Below are 18,603 nucleotides of genomic sequence, written 5' to 3'. Positions count from 1 at the left end.
CAAGTTTTTACTCCAACCACTTTGCAAAGATGCTGAAGTTCTATAAATAGCCCCCATTATTTGTAATAAACTCTTTGCTAACATATGGATGTTGATGAGCCTGTACTAGATAAACAAATTTTATTGACCAACACAAAACATGAAGATAATAGAATGAAACAATTGTCCAATGGATTTCAGCAAAATTATTTATTGGAGCAATTGGTACTTATTATAAAAACTATAAGACAACATGAATAAATGAATGACTGACTGAAATAAAATGGTCTCATTGGCCGGAATTTTACACCCCATCACCCCACCACCCCCCCCCCCCCCCGCCTCAGGAGCGAGCTGGTGCAGGGGGGGCCGTAAAATTGAGTGGGAGGCAGGGGGTTCTCTTCCTGATGCCTTCCCGCCCCCCACTGCAAATTTACAAGGGGCGGTGGGAGTGAAAAACGACACTCCCACCCCAGGCCAATCAAAGCCCCTAAGTGGCCAATTAACTGCCACTTAAGGGCCTCCTCCCACCAGCAGGCGGCTGGGGTCCCTCAGGAGGTCAGCATGTAAAACCTGGCGGCCTCCTTGTGGGCTTGGGAGGGGCCCTCCTGATCAGGCATCCCCAGCACACAACAGTACCTTTTTCCGCCCCACCACCCCCTTCCCCCTTGCCTCACTGGGGCCTGGCTGATTGTCTCTGGCGAGGCCCCAGACACTTAACGTGTTTCCGGGCTGGGGTCCATCTTACTGCTGTGGCTGGGTGTAGTCCCAGCAGTGGCCACCGCTCCGGGTGGCGCTGCTAGGAGTGAGCTGCCAGCCCGCTGTTGGCCGGCAGCTCTTGGAGGTGGGACTTCCTGCTTCAAAGGGGTGGAAGTCCCTCCCAAGGCCAATTAAGGGCCTGCGGAGGGGCCTAAAATCCTAACGTGGCTGCCAGACCTGGTGGAAGCGGGCTTGCCCCCAGCTTTTTGACGGTGGGCAGTGTCTCCTGCCCAACGTAAAATTCCGACCATTATTGTAAAATGCAAAGTTTGGGAGTACAGTCACAGGGAGATGACAATTCTGTGTCAAGGTTTATTCCCACCATTATTTTGAATCACAGACTAGTTACATTTGTGCTTCATACTAGACCTTCATAAGGTTAAGTTCGGCCTCAGTCACAAAATACTGAGTGAATCCAAATTCAACTTTTCTACATGTTTCAGGCCCAATCCATACATGATTATAAAAGGAATAGTAAATATAAGACTGTGGATAAATGTCCTTTAATGGACTAAACTGGTAAAACATTAAATTGTTGATTGTATATAGCAGAAATCTGATCTCAGATAACTATCCTTGGACTAAGACTTTTGGCTTTTCAAAATCTTGTATCATTTTGTGAGGAAGAAACAGGATGAGGTAACCTTGGGGCGTACTCTCCAATGAAAGCACATAATCGATACTCCATAGGACTCTGCCTTTCCAGTTTCAACTTCGATAGCGATTCCCTCCGATACTCACCCTAAAAATAATAGAACAAAAATTAAGATGAAAATCCTAAACATGTGGAAGATTTATAACATACTTCCCATCTTATAGCTTAACAAGCAAGCAGCTTTATTAGACACTTGGATTGAACTTGTAAACATGACAGGCAGTCATTATCAACTGTGAGCTACTGAATGTTTTTCTAACAGATGCTGTCAATAAACTACAGATGCTGATAGTTTCCATTTATCATCTCTAAGTTGGCAATTTTGGTGCAGGTATTTATGTGCTGATCGAATAAAGTTAGAGTATTTCAATGATGCTTCTCACTGACATTTTAATGGAATCTTCACTCCTTCATATCACAAAACCCAAGTACTGCTGTTAATGTAAAGAAAATGAGTTTGTTGGTTGTTAAGGCCTCAATTCAAGCTCCAAGAAAAGCAAAACTGGCATTTTACAGTATTTTTTAGAAAACTCCCCATGAAGATAAGTTTTATATTATACATATGATTGGCTCTCAGATTACATTGATATATTCCAGCTGCTTTGTTCTCATACTTTATCATGTGTTATTGTTTAATGACACATACCAGATCATGTGCTATCATGTGTTATTATGCTAACTGTATGTTGTAACTATCTGTAAATAACCCCTGCCAACAGATATATTTTATGCTGCGGGTAACTCAGTCACAGCTGCAATAACAAAAGGAGTCACCAGATGGCAGTTCATTTTCCCCATCCATAAACCAGATCAGTTTTTTTACCTTCCAGCCATCCCTAAGATCAGATAATTCAGCACAGGATGTAAGCTGGGCTGTGTCTTAAATATCTAGCATAGATTGAGATTCACTGACCCCCTTGGGGAAGGCACTAAGGTATTCACTGTTCCATTCTAAATATCCTGCATCTGTTGGCTCAGAGATTTTGGGCATGTAAGGGGGAGAAGGCTATGTGCTCTGCATCTGAATGGTGAAGACTGAGGCATCCCTGACATTGGGTCAGGTGAGGTAATGATCAGGGAGATGGGAGCAGCAACAATAGGGAGGGTGGTCAGGAGAGGCAGTGAGCTATCGTTCAATGTCGGGTTGGGAGTAGCATTCCTCTTCCTCAAGGCTCCATATTCAGGAAAGCAAATGCGAAAAATTTATTTTGTGCGTCGCGGGTTGTCCCAAGGTCTCTTTTTTCTGAGGGCAACCTCAATCTTGAAAGTGTGGGCCTCAAAAGGTAAATTGGGCCCATTATTTGTATATGCAAAGGGCCTGTTTCCGGTCTGGGCCCTGGACGTTTATTTGCTTTTCTTTTGCAATATTTCTGGCCGAAAATGTACTTGAGCTTCCTAGGCACCATATTGGGAGCTAGTAGGCCAGGTAACACACAAAAATGGCCACTACTGAGTTCAATTTATAGGCCAATAGCTACCTATAATACCACTAAAATATCTTTTTAAAGAAAGTAATTTCCTATACTTCAATATTTGCATCCTCGTGTGAGACTGCCATGTTTGCTTGTTTTTTCTTTCTTCGTTGCTGCTGATACTGTTGGATATGATGTTGCAGTTTCAGTTCGACATCCTTGCTTTTAGAAGTGCTAGACATCAGAAGGAAAAACCATTACCAGATTTAAAATGCCTATTTCATACCATTCATAGTCACAGTTCATGAATAAGAACTGATAGGAACTAATATTGTTATTTTTAACAGAGCTTCATCTGATGCCATAGTGGGTGTGCGGTTTGGGAAAGAAGATTTCTTCAAGAACTGCAGGGGGTGAAAAGTGTTAGCATAAACTGAGGAAGGAGAATGAGTGCCAATGTGAACTGGCAGCGGTAGGCGAGTGTGGCTGTGAACTGAAGGAAGGCAGTGAGTAGAGGGCCAAAATTGAATAGGAGTTGAGAGAAAGAGAGAGAGAATTAGGGGAGTGCCTCTGTGAAGGTGGAGTGTGTCTGTTAATGGAAGGAGAGAGTGTTGATGTGAGTGTTAGTAAAGAACAACAACTTGTATTTATATGGTGCCTTTAACATTAGATCATGTCTCAAAGCACTTCAAAGAGGCATTATAAAACAAAATATGTCACTGATCCACATGAAATATTAGGACAAATGCCCAAACATTTGGTCAACGAGGTAGGTTTTAAGAAGGAGAGTGAGGTAGAGAAGTGGAGAGGTTTTAGGGAGGGAATTCCAGAGCTTAAGGTCTCGGCAGCTGAAGCCACGGCCACCTTTGGTGGAGCAATTAAAATCGGGGATGCTCAAGAGACCAGAATTTGAGGAGTGGAGATATCACGGAGGGTTGTGGGGCTGGAGGAGATCACCGAGATAGGGAGGGGCCAGGCCATGCAGGGGTTTGAAAACAAGGATGAGAATTTTAAAATCGAAGTGTTGCTTAACCAGGAACCAATGTAGGTCAGCGAGCACAGATGGGTGAACAGGACTTGGTGCGAGTTCAGACACAGGCACCAGAGTTTTGGATGACCTCATGGAGGATGGAATATAGGAGCTGGCCAGAAGTGCATTGGTATCGTGAAGTCTGGAGGTAACAAAGGCATGATGAAAGTGATGATATGGTTGATCTTTTGAACATGGATAAACCCAAATGTGAGTTACTTCCCTATAATTTTATTAAATAAAATCTATCAATTATAAAGTAATAAGTGTTTAAAATGAACCAGAACAGACAGATTTTAATGGAAAAATATTGGCCGTTTGAAGGGAATGTTAAGAGATTCCATGACACCATTTGAAGAAATGAAATAAAGTTGTTCTGGCCAACATTCATCCCTGAAGTAACACCACCAAACACAGACAAACTTATATCTCACTTTCTCTTTGTGAGGCTTTGCTCTATATATTTTGGCTGCTGTATTTGACGATGTAACAACAATGACCACACTTTTAAGATTAATTATTGGCTGGAAGTCTTGGTTGTATAAAAATTAACACACTTTCCTCTTCTTTCCATTTGACGTAGTAAATTATCCCTAAGAAAAACACAGATTACACTTCTAAAAATATTTTTTCCTTTCATTGTCAAACAGGAAATGATGACAGTATATGCGGTAGATTTTCCCTGCATATGCTGGCTAGAGGAACACTGACTGGGCTGCCCGAATATTGGGCACTGAATGGCCAGGTGGGCACTCCTGTTTCTCCCAGGCTCACAAAAAAAAATTAAAACTTACCATCTAGGGGGCACTCTACAGCTGCAACACAAGCTGAAACAGGGCAGAGTGTGCACGACAGGCACCCAGTACAATCCTAAAAAGACAATTGGAGCTCTTTGTGCATTGTAAGACCCCTATTTAAGAACCAACTGCCTAATTCAAGCAGTGACTCAGGCCACTAGCGTTATGCTCTTAGAAAGACAAGAGGCAGCCGGCAAGACAGCCAGTCAGCTCGACACCATCAGCAAGAACAGAACTGTCAGTTACACTAAAGGCCTGCTACCCGACCCGAACCCAAAGGGACCCGACGACATGTGTCAGGTTCAGGTGGGGTTGGGTTGCACTTCCGGATCCGGCATTCAGGCTCAGGTCGGGCAGGTTCGGACACGCTCTATCACAGGTAAGTGGCTGCACTGTTAATGTAATTTTTTGACTAGAAGGGTGGTTTTGTTACAGTTTTTTTAAAGCTGTGCAGATCAGCAACAAGTGAAAAATGGAAGGTAAGTTAACTGATGGTCGGGTTGGGTTGGGCACGGGAAAAAATGGAAGGACTCGGGCTGGGTCGGGCTCGGATCGGATGTGGTTCTGTTGGGCTCAGGTCGGGTTTTTTTTGCAGCCCCGAGCAGGCCTTTGAGTTACATGCCACCATTTTGGGATGCTACTGCCCTGTTTCCATCTAGCCCATCTCGCCCATAATTGACAAAGCTATGAGAATTTGGTCTGTGCACTGGGTGTTGTAAGGAATCATACATCAAAGTTTTTGATAGATTTATGACTCAAATATTCAATAGCACATATATCATGAATATATGTCTGTATATTAAAAATTGTGATCACAGTTTGACACATGTTTGAAAAATTTCTAATCTTTACGTAACTTACTTTGGTTCTTTTGCTTTTCCTTCTTCAGGCTCTTTCTGAATATTTTCTTTCATACCAGAGCTCAATTTATCTTCATTCTTTTTCTATATAGTGAAAATACAATTGATAAACTGAAGAAAAACAACTGATTTAATGTTATTGTCTTATGAAACTGAAGGCATTGGATTCTCCTCTGAGATTCCGACTGAAATTGGCCGAGATTTCCACAAAGAATGATAGAATATTTGGGCAACGAGGCCTACTGACACCTCACCATTATAACCAGGATTTTCCTCCTCCAACACATGCCAGACTGCCTTTGGCTGCTCTTGGCCTGTCCAGCAAATGCAAATTGAGATGGGGAATGGGGGGAGGTGTGAAATAAAGCCTAGTCTCAAATTTCCCTCCCATCCACCCCGCTTACTGGCATTTGTATCAGCCGTGCCTCAGTTGGTAGCCTCCTTGCCACTGAGTCACAAGGTTGTGGGTTCAAATCCGACTCCAGAGACTTTTGCACAAATCTTGGCTGATACTCCAGTGCAGGACTGAGGGAGTGCTGCACTGTTGGAGGTGGCATCTTTTGGATGAGACGTTAAACCAAGGCCCTGTCTGCCCTCTAAAGTGGATGTGAAGTATCCCATGGCACTATTTTGAAGAAGAGCAGGGGATTTATCCCTGGTGTTGTGGTCAACATCTATCCCTCATGCAACGTCACAAAAACAAACTATCTGGCCATTATCAAATTACTGTGTGTGTGAGTTTTCTATGTGCAAATTGGCTGCCGTATTTCCTAGATTACAACAATGTCTACACTTCAAAGAGTACTTAATTGGCTGTAAAGTGCTTTGGGATGTCCTGAGGTCATGAAAGGTGCTATATAAATGTAAGTCTGTTCTTTTTTATTTCCTAATGCCTCCACAGTGAAGGTGGCACTAGGCCCCGGGAAGCAGTGTTTACAGTCCTGGCTTCCCCAGTGAATGAAAAGGATCTTGTAACAATCTCTTCTTCCTCCAGTTTGGCTTCCACTTAGCTGCTGATGTAGGGCCCGGTCCCTGCAAAGGTCAGTAAGGTAGTTGATTTTCTCAACTTCACTGCCCAGCCGCCCCCTCTGGCATTGCAGTGGCAGTCCCAGTGCAGGACTGGCAGGGGTTCAGTCCAGGCAATGGTGAGCTCCCTCTTAGTTTAGTGCTGGGTCAGAGTTCCGGTGGTGTTGGAAAGGCGGGTGAAAGTCCCACCTGATGGGAACACCATTGATGACAGAGAAATAGCATTCCCAAGTGATCACATCAGATTTCGTATATCAATTCCACAAGGCCTTTATGAATTCCTCCAGGATCCACATGACATGTGACCATTGAAACCATTGAAGAAAATACCACATAGCATGAACCAAGAATCTTATTTTTATCCTGTTAATAATATTCCACAGTTGTAAGTGATTCTACAAATGAAATACAGATGAAATGGATGAAAATCATATCTGCACATAGCGATACCTTACATTCAAAGGGCCAGCTTTTGATAACAATCATTAATCAATGAATAGGTTAAATATGGGCACTTAAGCAAAATTATCATGCATGGGCAGAACACGCATTGTCAGAAGAGACCTAGCATTCCTTTCTCTGATTGTAGTTCAGCTTCCACATGCAATTGAATAGAGCATCATCCAAATGGACAAAATGGACAGGAAAGGGTATGTTTAGGATTTTTTTTTAAGAGGTGGGGGAGGATGGAGGAATTTTGGACTTCCACTTGAAACGGATTAAGTCAGCAGAGCAATCGCACCCACCTACCTGAAGCCAATGTCAGAAGGCCCCAACCATTTTTGATTTTGGGCCTAGTTTGAATGCTGCTGGCTCGTTGCTGATGCTTTGCTGCAGCTCACTGGTTGTGGGAGGGGCTGGCAGCTTGAGCTTGGCGGGGGTGAGCTGATCTCTGAAGGGATTGCAGTATATTTGTGGAGTCAGGAGGCAAAACATGTAGGCAAAGAGATTAAATGTTAGGAAGTATTTGCTCTTTCGCAAAGTATCATCGCTCTTTGGAACTGATTATTGCAGTGCGTGGTGAGTACAGATTCACTGTAATCTTTTGAAAGGGAGCTGAACGAGTTCCTGAGACAGAAGGATAGTTCTAGGTATAGAGGACAGGCTGTACGGTAGCTGAATAGAGTGAGATTTATGATTGATTACAAACTCTTGGAGCTTTGCTTTATTACTTTAGGGAGGTAGAAAGGAGTATCCCATAATTTTTCTTAAATTGGCATCAGGTTTTTTTTTGACCTCTCCCAAGATATTGCATGACTAGTGGCAGGTTGTTCAATGGCTGTGTGGGCACTAGTAATAGTGCCAAGAGTACAAGGAGTCATGAAAACCTAAGTGTCAGCAAAGAGAAAACAGATTTTTAGAAAGTGTTTAGGAAATGGCTGAAATATGCTTAGCTTAATATTACTGTATGCCTTCCAATATACTGACCATTATGTGACAGCCTTGGACACCCACGTCACATGGGAATAATTATGATTGGATGTGCTACACACACGAACATTTCAGGAAATGACACACCGACCATCCATACCCTTAAAACAAAATCCTCCTTGTTTCGGGCAGAAATTTTATCTGCTGATGTTCCCCATCCACGAGTGATTGCACAGGATGTGAAGTGGGTGGAGATCCAGTCTAACAGATTTCCGCCTGCTGTTAGCAATTGGGATGACTTGATTTGCGTTTAGAAAATAACACTCATTTAAAATTGTACTGACCTGCTGCCAAGGGAAGGTATTAGGCAACAATTCTGATCAATAACTAAAATAAAAGCAAAATACTGCAGATGCTGGAAATCTGAAATAAAAACAGAAAGTGCTGGAAATACTCAATATTCGTCAGAACTATGAAAGGTCACAGACCTGAAACGTTAACTCCATTTCTCTCTCCACAGATGCTGCCTGACCTGCTGAGTATTTCCAGCAATTTCTGTTTTTATTTCTGATCAATAACTATCTCAACTGAAGGTCTGAATGCAGAGAAAAACAAATTATACTCAGGATTCAAAAAAACCTTCTCAGCAGAAAAGGAGAAGAAAAACTACAAGACCTTTGCATTAAAAAATTTGCAGTGGTTAAATAAGCTACTAAATGTATTGGAGAAAAGTACTATTTTAAACAGTGGCGGACGAGCTGTTTCCTAGTGTGGAGCTCTGATAGAACGGACTTGTTAATAATGGGAGAAAAGGAAATGAGAGGGAGATTTAGATTGACCTTATCTACAGCATTTCTTGGGCATCATCACGTGGCTTGCGACCAATGTTCCCTCTAACTTCTGTTTGCTGTGCGCGGCCTGTTTCTTGTACTGCACAGTCCCTTTAAGATTGACACACAGACACACATGCACACATATTAAAGGGAACATTGCTTGTGCATGACCTGTTTGTTTCTTGCGTAGCACATTCCTGATTGCTGCGCAGCCATGTACCTGCACAGCTTTAGAGGGAACATTGCTTGTGACTAAGACAGGGGAATCTCATTCTCACAATGCTTATTTACTTGCATCTAGAGAATGAGAATCAAACATTCGACAGTACCATTAAAGAGTGACTGCCATCTTAAACCCTGACTGCCAGCAGTTTCTAGGTAAATTCAAGTTTTCCCTTGGTTGACTATTCTGTTAAGTTTTCAGTTAACACAATATGGCGCCAATTTTAGTTTTATGTGCCCAATGGGTAGTTAGCAGGTTGCTACTGCCATGAGGCCCAACTTATTTTGAGGTCTAGGCCTCATTTACATGCTGCGGACATGAACCCTATGCAGAGATGCCCAGCCGTTGGAGCCTGGCCCCAAAAATGAAAAGTTAAAAACATCTTTAGCTGTTTTTTGACTGGCTGGTAGCAGTTCCTCAAAAGTTGCGGATTCGTCTCTTGAATGTCAGGAAGGGAATTGCAATACAAAAGTGATTTAGTGATACTTCAGTTGCATAGACTTTGATCAGACCCCATTTGGAGTAGTGTGTAAAGCTTTGGGCATTTAACCTCAGGACGAATACTGGGCGTAGAAGAAGTGCAGCACAGCTTCACCAGAATGATACCAGAGCTTACACTTGCATAAACTAGGTTTGTATTCCCTTCAGTTTCAAAGGTTGAGGATGATATAATCAAGGTGTTTAAAATGATAATGGGATTCGAAAGGGTCAGAAGCAATTTTAACCTAATGCCGATTGGGAGACTGACAAGATCTGGTGCAATACTGATTTTACACACTGCCCAATTTTACACTCCACTGACTTCCAATGTTGTCACCGACCTCGTCAGTTTCATGACCAGTGAGTTAAGTTAAAATTATCCTCATTTTCTCTGATGGGTGAAACCAGAACAAGGAGGCATAATCTTAAAGTTAGAGATAGGCCATTTAAGAGTGAAATCAGCAAGCATTTTTTTTTTTTCGCACAAAGTGTAGTGGATATCTAGAACTCTCTTCCCCAAAAAGCTGTGGATGCTGGGACAATTGAAACTTTCGATTTTTGTTAAGTAAGGATATCAAGGGATATGGACTGAAGCTGAGTAAATGGAGTCGAGATGCAGATGGCCCATGATCTATCTGATGGTGGAACAGGCTTGAGGGGATAAATTGCCTACTCCTGTTACTATGGCCTGAAGTTTACCACAGGGTACGGGACCCTGACGTTGGGGAGAAAAGGAGCTCCCAAGCCCACACTTGCCGGCAGCAAGGCCAGTTCGGCCATTTTAACGTAGGCGGCCTTCTAATTGGCCGTCTGTGGGCTCTCAGTTCAATTAAGGACGGGGGGGGTGTGGAGGGGTTGGTGGGCAGGCTCCTGATGTTGGCCCAATCAATCAGAGGGCCCATAGCTCTGAAGCCTCAGCAGCGCCGCAGGGAGAGGTGGACCCTACTTAGGCAGGCAGGAGAGCTCCAGCCTCAGAGGGGAAAGTAAAAAAGAGAAAAATTTAGGGGGGGCCCTTCATAGGGCCGTATGCTAATCAGCTGCCCACTTCCTTGGAGAGAGCAGCTGACCCGCATTGCAACCCGTCATGGGGAAAATGCCCAAGCTGCGGGACTGCATCATGAAGCCACCTTGACCGGACCCATGCTATTTTTCTGGCTCCGTTGCCTCCCATCCTGCCACTTGGGAGCTAGTAAAATTGTGCCCTATGTTCCTAAGTTCATCACTACTCTGTCCTGGAGCTGGAAGCACTCAAGATAAAAATGTATCCATATTTCTTAAATGAGTATCATTGCTCTAGTTATGAGATAGTATTTTACCAGAAAGTAAACAGATATCACTTAAACGATCACTACATCTGAACTACATCAAGTGCCTGTTATGGGGAGAGAGTCGTGTGCCTGTGCTTTGATTGAGGGAATCATGTTAACTTATGTGATGTCATTGTGATTTTACTGAATTTTATTTCCACTAATTTCCTTCACTCTTCTGCACATGTTCACTCAATGATGCAGGGTACAGTTCCACAGGTGCTGGTCACCCTCCAGTCTCATCCTAAATAGCCATTCTTCAGGCTGAACTTTTTGTAGGAGGAGGGGCTCCCGGTGTTGGGCTGAAAAGGCGTGGGGGGGATCCCCACTTCGGCCTTTTCCTGCCCCCCAGAGTGATCCTCCAGTCTTTATCAAAGTTTCAGGAGCCGGGATCCCTGTCCCTTTAAAGTGACGGGGATCCCGCCTCCATGAGCTGCCAGCCAATCAGAGGGCTGGCAGCTCAGTAGCATCAGTGGTGGCCGCTGCTGGTACTGCAGAGCCTTGGACCCAGGCCCAGCGCTGGGACCCCAGACCAGAGGTAGATGAGGCAGGGTCACTGGGAGTAGTCCAGAAGACCCCAGCAATGGGGGCTGGTAGGGGGGGGGGGTGGTTGCCAGGGGGTGGACATGCAATTCAGGAGGAGGGGAGTCCCGGGGAGTGAAGTGCTTCCTGGCCACAGATTGCCCACAGAAGAGGGACCCCCCCCCCCCCCCAAGCCAGAGGGAGGTCGCCTTATGTTACAAGACACCCTTCCTGTGTGGCAGCGGTCCCCCCCGCATCCCCACCACCAGCTCGCCACTGATAAGATCAGTGTTTCCCATGGTAGGGGTGACTAAAACTAGAGGGCATAGATTTAAGGTGAGAGGGAGGAGGTTTAAAGGGGATCAAAAGGATAAATTTTTCACACAAAGTATAGTGGGTATCTGGAATGAGCTGCCTGAGGAGGTGGTGGAGGCAGGAACAGTAGTGACATTGAAGAGGCATCTGGACGGGTACTTGAATGAGCAAGGCATAGAGGGATATGGAATTAATGCAGGCAGGTGGGATTAGTATAGATAGGCATTATGGTCGGCATGGACGCGGTGGGCTGAAGCGCCTGTTTCTATGCTGTACGACTCTATGACTCAACAGCAGCAGGGAGGCCTTAATTGGCTGTTAATAGGCCACTGAAGGGCCTCAACTGGCCACTGGACAGGAAGGCCATCATCAGCCTATCCCGCCCGCCCCTCCCCACCCCCGGGAAGATAGCTTGGCAACGGGGAGGCAACAGGTCCTCTGCACCCCCCGCCAGCTGTCGCGATACTCTGTGCTCCCCCACCCCAGGGGGGCCCATAAAATTGAGCCCTTCGTGTGTGACTCTGGTTAGTGAGTGTTTGTGGGATATTCTAGCAAGGGTGGGTGGGAGAAGGGAGAAACCATAGGCAATCCTGATCTCACTAAATATCTACGCATGCACACTTTCCAGCAAAGATCACTAAACAGCAATCAGGAATGGCATTGGTTTTCCTTCCTTAGGCCAAGGATGTCAAAGGCAATTGTAGCACCCTTTCTTCACCCCAGCTGAAATCAGATAATTCAACATTTGGAACCTACTGATCTCTATAGCTCAGTTACAAATTGCCTTTTTAACCAACTAATTGATGATCTCTATCAGACGTTATAATAAAATGTCACTGAATTACGCAAGGGCCAGATTTTGCTGGAGTGGGGCATCTCTAGATGTGGCCTGCTCGAAAGACTTTTTATCTGCGCCCTTCAGCCATCTCTGTGAAGCAAACAACAGAATGACGTAAATTGACCAGCAAGTTCAGGAGATTGCAACTCCCAGTTTATCTCTTAATCTCAATTTGCACGTCAACCTGTCGTTACCTTTCCAGCAAGATCCTGTCCATTGTTTCTGCCACCAATTGCTATCTCGTAACATAATTCTTCTCCTTCAGATTATTTGAACTAGCCGAAAATTAAAGTCTTCCGTTTAACTCTAGACCCAAAGCACTCAAATTTGATGCAGTGTGTAGCTATTATTTTACCTGTCCAATCACTAATGGCAGCAGCTCAGAATCGTTCTTATCACATTGTGTAGTTGGTTTCTTCAATAGTTTTTTCTTCCTTTAATCAAAAACATATGAAATGAATAATCAACACGTGATATCAAATATGCAGTTAGAATTATATATATATTTCAAATATCCAATTACAATCCCTTGTCAGAGCTTAGTAATAATGGATTGGTTCAAGATGTATGAATCATGACTAGTGCCATGCATAACTCTAAATCAATGATTACACACCAGCATATTAACCAAGTGAAAGCTCTTCTGATGTTTCCACAGAATTGCTGGAGGCTGCCCAAGTCACTACCATTATTCCCTAGGGAACAACATAGGTTGGTAGAAGCTCTGTCATGTTTGGTAGTATAGTCGCTGCTCTATGCTAAAGTCTGATGGCATAACCAAACAACACATCGGGCTCCTACAAAGAATCATAGAATGGTTACAGCACAGAAGGAGGCCATTCAGCCTGTGCCGGCTCTCTGGAAGAGCAACTCACCTAGTCCCACTCCACCGCCTTTTCCCTGTCGCCCTTCACAATTTTTCTCTTCAGATAATTATCCAATTCTCTTTTGAAAGCCACAATTGAATCCGCCTGCACCACACTCTCAGGCAGTGCATTCCGGATCCTAACCACTCACTGCGTAAAAAAGCTTTTTCTCATGTCGTCATTGCTTCTTTTGCTAATCGCCTTAAATCGGTGTCCTTTGGTTCTGGATCCTTCCACCAATGGGAACAGTTTCTCCCTATCTACCCTGTCCAGATCCCTTATGATTTTGAATACCTCTATCAAATCTCTTCATCTTCTCTTTTCCTAGGAGAACATTCCATCTTCTCCAACCTATCCATGTAACTGAAGTTCTCCATTCCTGCAACCATTCTCCTGAATCTTTTCTGCACTCTCTCTACTGCCTTAACATTCTTCCTAAAGTGTGGTGTCCAGAATACTCCAGTTGAGGCTGAACCATTGTTTTATACAGGTAAAGATGTTGAATGGTTCCATGTACCAAACAGTAGTTTACTTTTGTGATGCTCCCATTTGCACAGCCTGGAAGCACCTGTGGCAGTACTAACTGAATGTTATCCATGCACTGTCGTCGAAGAGGTGGCACAGTCAGTAACCAATCCTTAGCAATGCAATATTCTCCATGAGGGATGAGTTGGTCTGTATATATGGCCCCAAAGGTAATTAGTGTGGGTGGTTGCCAGTTTTCTATGAAGTCTTTCCCCTGCTTTTCCCTGTATTTTCTATGGAGATTTGGATAACACACATTGCAGCTGTAATACTCAACAGCCAGAGATACAATGAGCTTGATTTTCATCCCCAAGCCTCACCCTCACAGTCCAGTATACTAAGAATGTGGACGTCTGGGATGGAATTATAACCCAATTCTTCTGATCCGGATTATTTACACTGCCCAGGCGCACTCTCAGTTATGTTTCTCCCCACCCCTGGCATGGACTTTCCTCGAGATACAGGAGGACAGGAGAGGCCAGAAGCAACTTGAGCATTCAGTTTGTTTCATCATTCAATTTTTTTTAACCATATGCCTGCCCCTTGTTTTTTTTCATGTTTATGCTTTTGGCTAGGGCTTTCATTATTCTGTCATTTAACACCCTCTCTGCACTAATGCTTTGTCTTTCATTACACCATTAACACACTCTTTGCCTTTGCCCCATGACCTCCTTGTCAGTTATTCTCTATGACCCTCTGTCCTATCAATACCTTCCCTTTTGTTCTCTTTTGCCCCACTCCCACTTTATTTGCTTAAAACCTATTACATTTCTAACCTTTGACAGTTCTGATGAAAGGTCACTGACCTGAAATGTTAACTCTGCTTCTCTCTCCACAGATGCTGCCATACCTGCTGAGTACTTCCAGCACTTTGTTTTTATTTGAACCTTCAGGCTGCAGTTGAAGTGGATTCATGGAGGATCATGACACAAGCCCCACCACCAGATTACTTTGGGTGCCTCTCCACTTACACACCCAATGGATAAGTGAGCAGGAAAGTGAGATGCTAGGACGGGACACCCTCTCAAAACTTGTTAATATGTTTTTGATGGTCCTGCACCTACTCTAGGTGCAGCCTACTTACAAGTTCCTGATAAAATCCAGATAATTCCATTGCAACGTGATGGGAGTGGAGACCAGACACAATAGGATCTACACTCTCCCTTTCTCTGGACTGTATCTGGGAACCAAACATTCTTTAGGCACACTGAAGAGGAAAATCACCACCATGAAGTACAACTAAGGTCAGGTGTAGTGGGCACCAACTTAACATTTACTGAACCCAAAGAGATCCAATATCATCCAATATCAAACATTCCCTTAGTGAAATTATTGAGTGGTGGATAATAAAACAATGCCAGATGTGAAAACTAACAATTCCGTTTTCATCGAGCAGAACACCAGGGAACTGTGACAAATGCCAGCTGGCACTGCTATTACTCTTTCCGATGAAGGGTCACTGACCCGAAACGTTAACTCTGCTTCTCTTTCCACAGATGCTGCCAGACCTGCTGAGTGACTCCAGCATTTCTTGTTTTTATTTCAGATTTCCAGCATCCGCAGTATTTTGCTTTTATTACTCTTTCCTTGGCTTTTAATGTGAGCCTCCATTATTGTTGACAATGGAAAAACTTAGCCCTTAGTCAAGAAGGTATTTAGAAGAGTATCTAAAATGTTAAATTTGTATAGCTATAGTAAGCCCAAATTAACACTTCAAAATAAACTTGGAGAGTGGGATAAAAGGACAGATGTGGAATTTGGCAAAACGTAAATTTGGACCAGATATAAAAAAACATTAATTTTTTTTCTAATCTCCTGAAGGTATTGATTGCGCTGTGTTACTGTTCCAGATATGACAGGCATTCTTCAGGACTTTGCCTGAGGCAATAATCATGTCTGATTGTGACGCCAAGTGTTGGCAGGCCATTCAACCGTGTGAGCCATCAAAGCTGTTTTCTATCTTTATTGGACATTTGCACATCTGTACTTCTAGTAAGGTCTTCTTGACAACAATTAGCAGTGGGAACCTTGACTGAGATCCTTTCCTTAATTCAGCGATGCCAAAATCAATTGTAGCACACCCACCTACTGCCCATTGATACCAGCTAAGATAATACATATCAGAGAATGAACTTGGGACATTACTGGTCTGTATGATTCAGCTAATCAATCGTCAAACATGTGGAGCTTTCTGGAAAGCTTTTCCCTGGAAAGATGTTGTTATTCAATATTGGTAACAATCCTCCAAATTACATTAATAGAGGTTAAGACAGCAGAGTTTTAAAAAATATATTTGTGTGCCATGATGATGAATTAATGTACGAGGGGAATGTCCTTTGACAGGCTGAATTACTTTTTCTCATCATTGACTTTATGTTCTCATGACACCTGATAAAATGTTATTTGGTATTATTCAAACTTAACAGCTCAATGAGTGGGGAAAATAGCCTAAAATTTCCAAAGCATCCAATATGGAGTTCCTCCCATGCCAGAAATATACTGCCCGCTATATTGGATCAGGCTCCTCTTTAGCTGTCCATGGTAGAATAATTTAGAAAGCTTATTACAATATTTAATCATACACTAGTTGTAAGCCTCTTTCGTGAAATTGGGGTGCCACAGAGCTTGATGTGCCACAGGATAAGCTGGCATAGAAAACTCGTAGCACTGTCAGGAAGAACTCTGAAAGAGTGCTATTTAAAAGATAAGGTAAGTTGCTGCTTTGTCCTTTTAGGTTGCTGGTTAGCTTCTGAGTATTTTTTTTTTTGTGGTTTTTTTACATTGTACAAATGAATTCTGAATTCAGATAAGAAGGTTTTGCTGGTGAAGGACTGCTTTTGTGGCTGGAAGATGAGAGGAGGGCAGCCAAGAAGCCAGGAAAAGGAGGGTGCTGCGCAGGGGGCTTTAATTACATCTGGTCTTCAGGGAACACTTCTCATACCTTAGCTTCACTGAGAAGCAATGTCTGACGTAAGGTCGTTGACGTGAATTGTTAATTCTATTTCTCTCTCCACAGATGCTGAGTATTTCCAACATTTTCTGTTTTTATTTCAGATTTCTGGCAGTGACCTGACAGCAGTATTTTACTTTAGTTTTAATGTCTCAGGCACCTTCACTTCACAAAGGAGGCTATCACCAAGTTATGTCTTCTGTCACAGCCACAACTTGAACCTTGTACCAAGGCATGGGCTGCACTGCATGTGGCTGTTAAGTCACTGTGGCCCTAAACCTTCAAGCAACGGGTTCCTTCAAAGCTTCAGTCGGAATATCAGCGACATCGTCATATAGTGATACAGAATAAACAACATGCCATACTTCTCTACATCAATGGGTCATCTTATTTAATTAAACAAGATTGCTGGCAACTGTTCCTCCAACACTTCTGATCACTTAATCTCACGCTCTACAGGCAGGTCCTGCCTTCTGGGAACACTTGACACCACTAATTGGGCACCAAGCTCACCTCCAGCCCTATTAGGGTATTTACATTTAAAGATAGCGTCGCATGAGCAATGCAGACGCGGCACAAGGTCGGGACCTGAAAATTATCCGGGCATCGGGTTCCAAACCCCGATTTGAAAATCAAGCACTTTGTATTTATCGGAGTATTGATCAAATATAAGGATTTTTTTTGAAGATTATAACCAGCACTACTATTTCCCGAAGGATATAACATTACTTAGATCATTTTAACACATTTAAGCACTTAGGATTGAGGCAAATGCAAGACTAACTCTTTAAAAGTGTGTAAATTGAAAATTAAATATAATCAACAGAAGTTCATATTTAAGAAAGGAAGCAATGAAGCCAAGAACATTATTTTAAAGTTGACCTAGGGGGAATGATAGGAAAGCAAGTCTAAATATTTAACAAGTTCGATAGAATCTATTGAAGGTTACTACTGCAACAAGTATAGCAAACAGCTATTTTAATAATTGTTCCCAGTAGCAGGAAAGCATTATTCAAAATGTTTTCTCGAATCTAATTGTTAATATCATCTTATAAGACATTTCTTGAAATGACAGGAAGTAAGCTCTGCAACCATATTCCTCTACTGGACTTGAATTGACTAAATAATTGTGGGCCTTTCTCGTGGCTGCAGCTGTCTTTCTGGATTCCGAGTGTATGCCAGTCCAAAGTAGTGTATGGAATGAGGTCCTTCATATCTCCACATATGAGTGATCTTTATCGAGCTTTGTTCAGTTATCCTGAAGTGGTAGCACTGTGGAGATGGGACCAGCTTTCACATTGTATTAAGTGGTGAAAGAACAGTTCACCAGTTCGTCAATCCACCACGACATCCTACAATATTGGTGGTTCCTTTTCTGTCTCCCCCATTAATTGCTTATACTTCACCCTCCCCTCATTCATGACATACTCTGCCCCTTCCGCTTCTCCCTACCCTCCCTCTTCCCCTCACTCCCAATAATTTTGAAAAAGTGAGCAAAGAAACAATTGAAGCTCACAAGAAACATTCCATCAGTACAGGTTTACTGAATGGTACTGATGTATTGAGGGAAACTAGTTATGTTTAAACAGTACAATCCAAATTTAAACAGCAAAATCCAAAGGCATGCTGCTGAATCACCCAAGGATGTGGCAAAGGACATTAAAGCAACGATTTAATATGCAATTAAAAGGCTTGTCCGAGACTGGGGCCGTAATCAGTAAGCATTGGGGATAAAATAAAGGGAGAAGGGGCCACTATAAGCACTTCTCCCTCCATGGAGGTGGGGGTGGGTGGGTGGGGGGGGGGGTACTACAGGGCCATTACTGTAGTTTCTTGGAGCCTATCACCACCTTCC

General features: G+C 43.2%; 1 protein-coding gene across 1 annotated transcript in view; it reads right to left on the bottom strand.

The window, feature by feature from the left end:
• Window positions 1-213: 213 nt before the first annotated feature.
• Window positions 214-18,603, bottom strand: part of LOC137359641 (leucine-rich repeat-containing protein 27-like) — a 46,373-nt gene continuing 27,983 nt past the window's right edge. The window contains exons 7-10 of the mRNA XM_068025466.1: window positions 12,763-12,841; window positions 5,494-5,576; window positions 2,919-3,039; window positions 214-1,480 (exon numbers count right to left, since the gene is read on the bottom strand). Coding sequence (XP_067881567.1) covers window positions 1,337-1,480; window positions 2,919-3,039; window positions 5,494-5,576; window positions 12,763-12,841 — 427 coding nt within the window. The 3' untranslated portion in view covers window positions 214-1,336. The remainder of the gene's footprint in view (window positions 1,481-2,918; window positions 3,040-5,493; window positions 5,577-12,762; window positions 12,842-18,603) is intronic.

Source organism: Heterodontus francisci, chromosome 1, assembly GCF_036365525.1.
Source record: "Heterodontus francisci isolate sHetFra1 chromosome 1, sHetFra1.hap1, whole genome shotgun sequence".
NCBI lineage: Eukaryota > Metazoa > Chordata > Chondrichthyes > Heterodontiformes > Heterodontidae > Heterodontus > Heterodontus francisci.
This window is presented reverse-complemented; position numbering and strand designations above follow the sequence as displayed.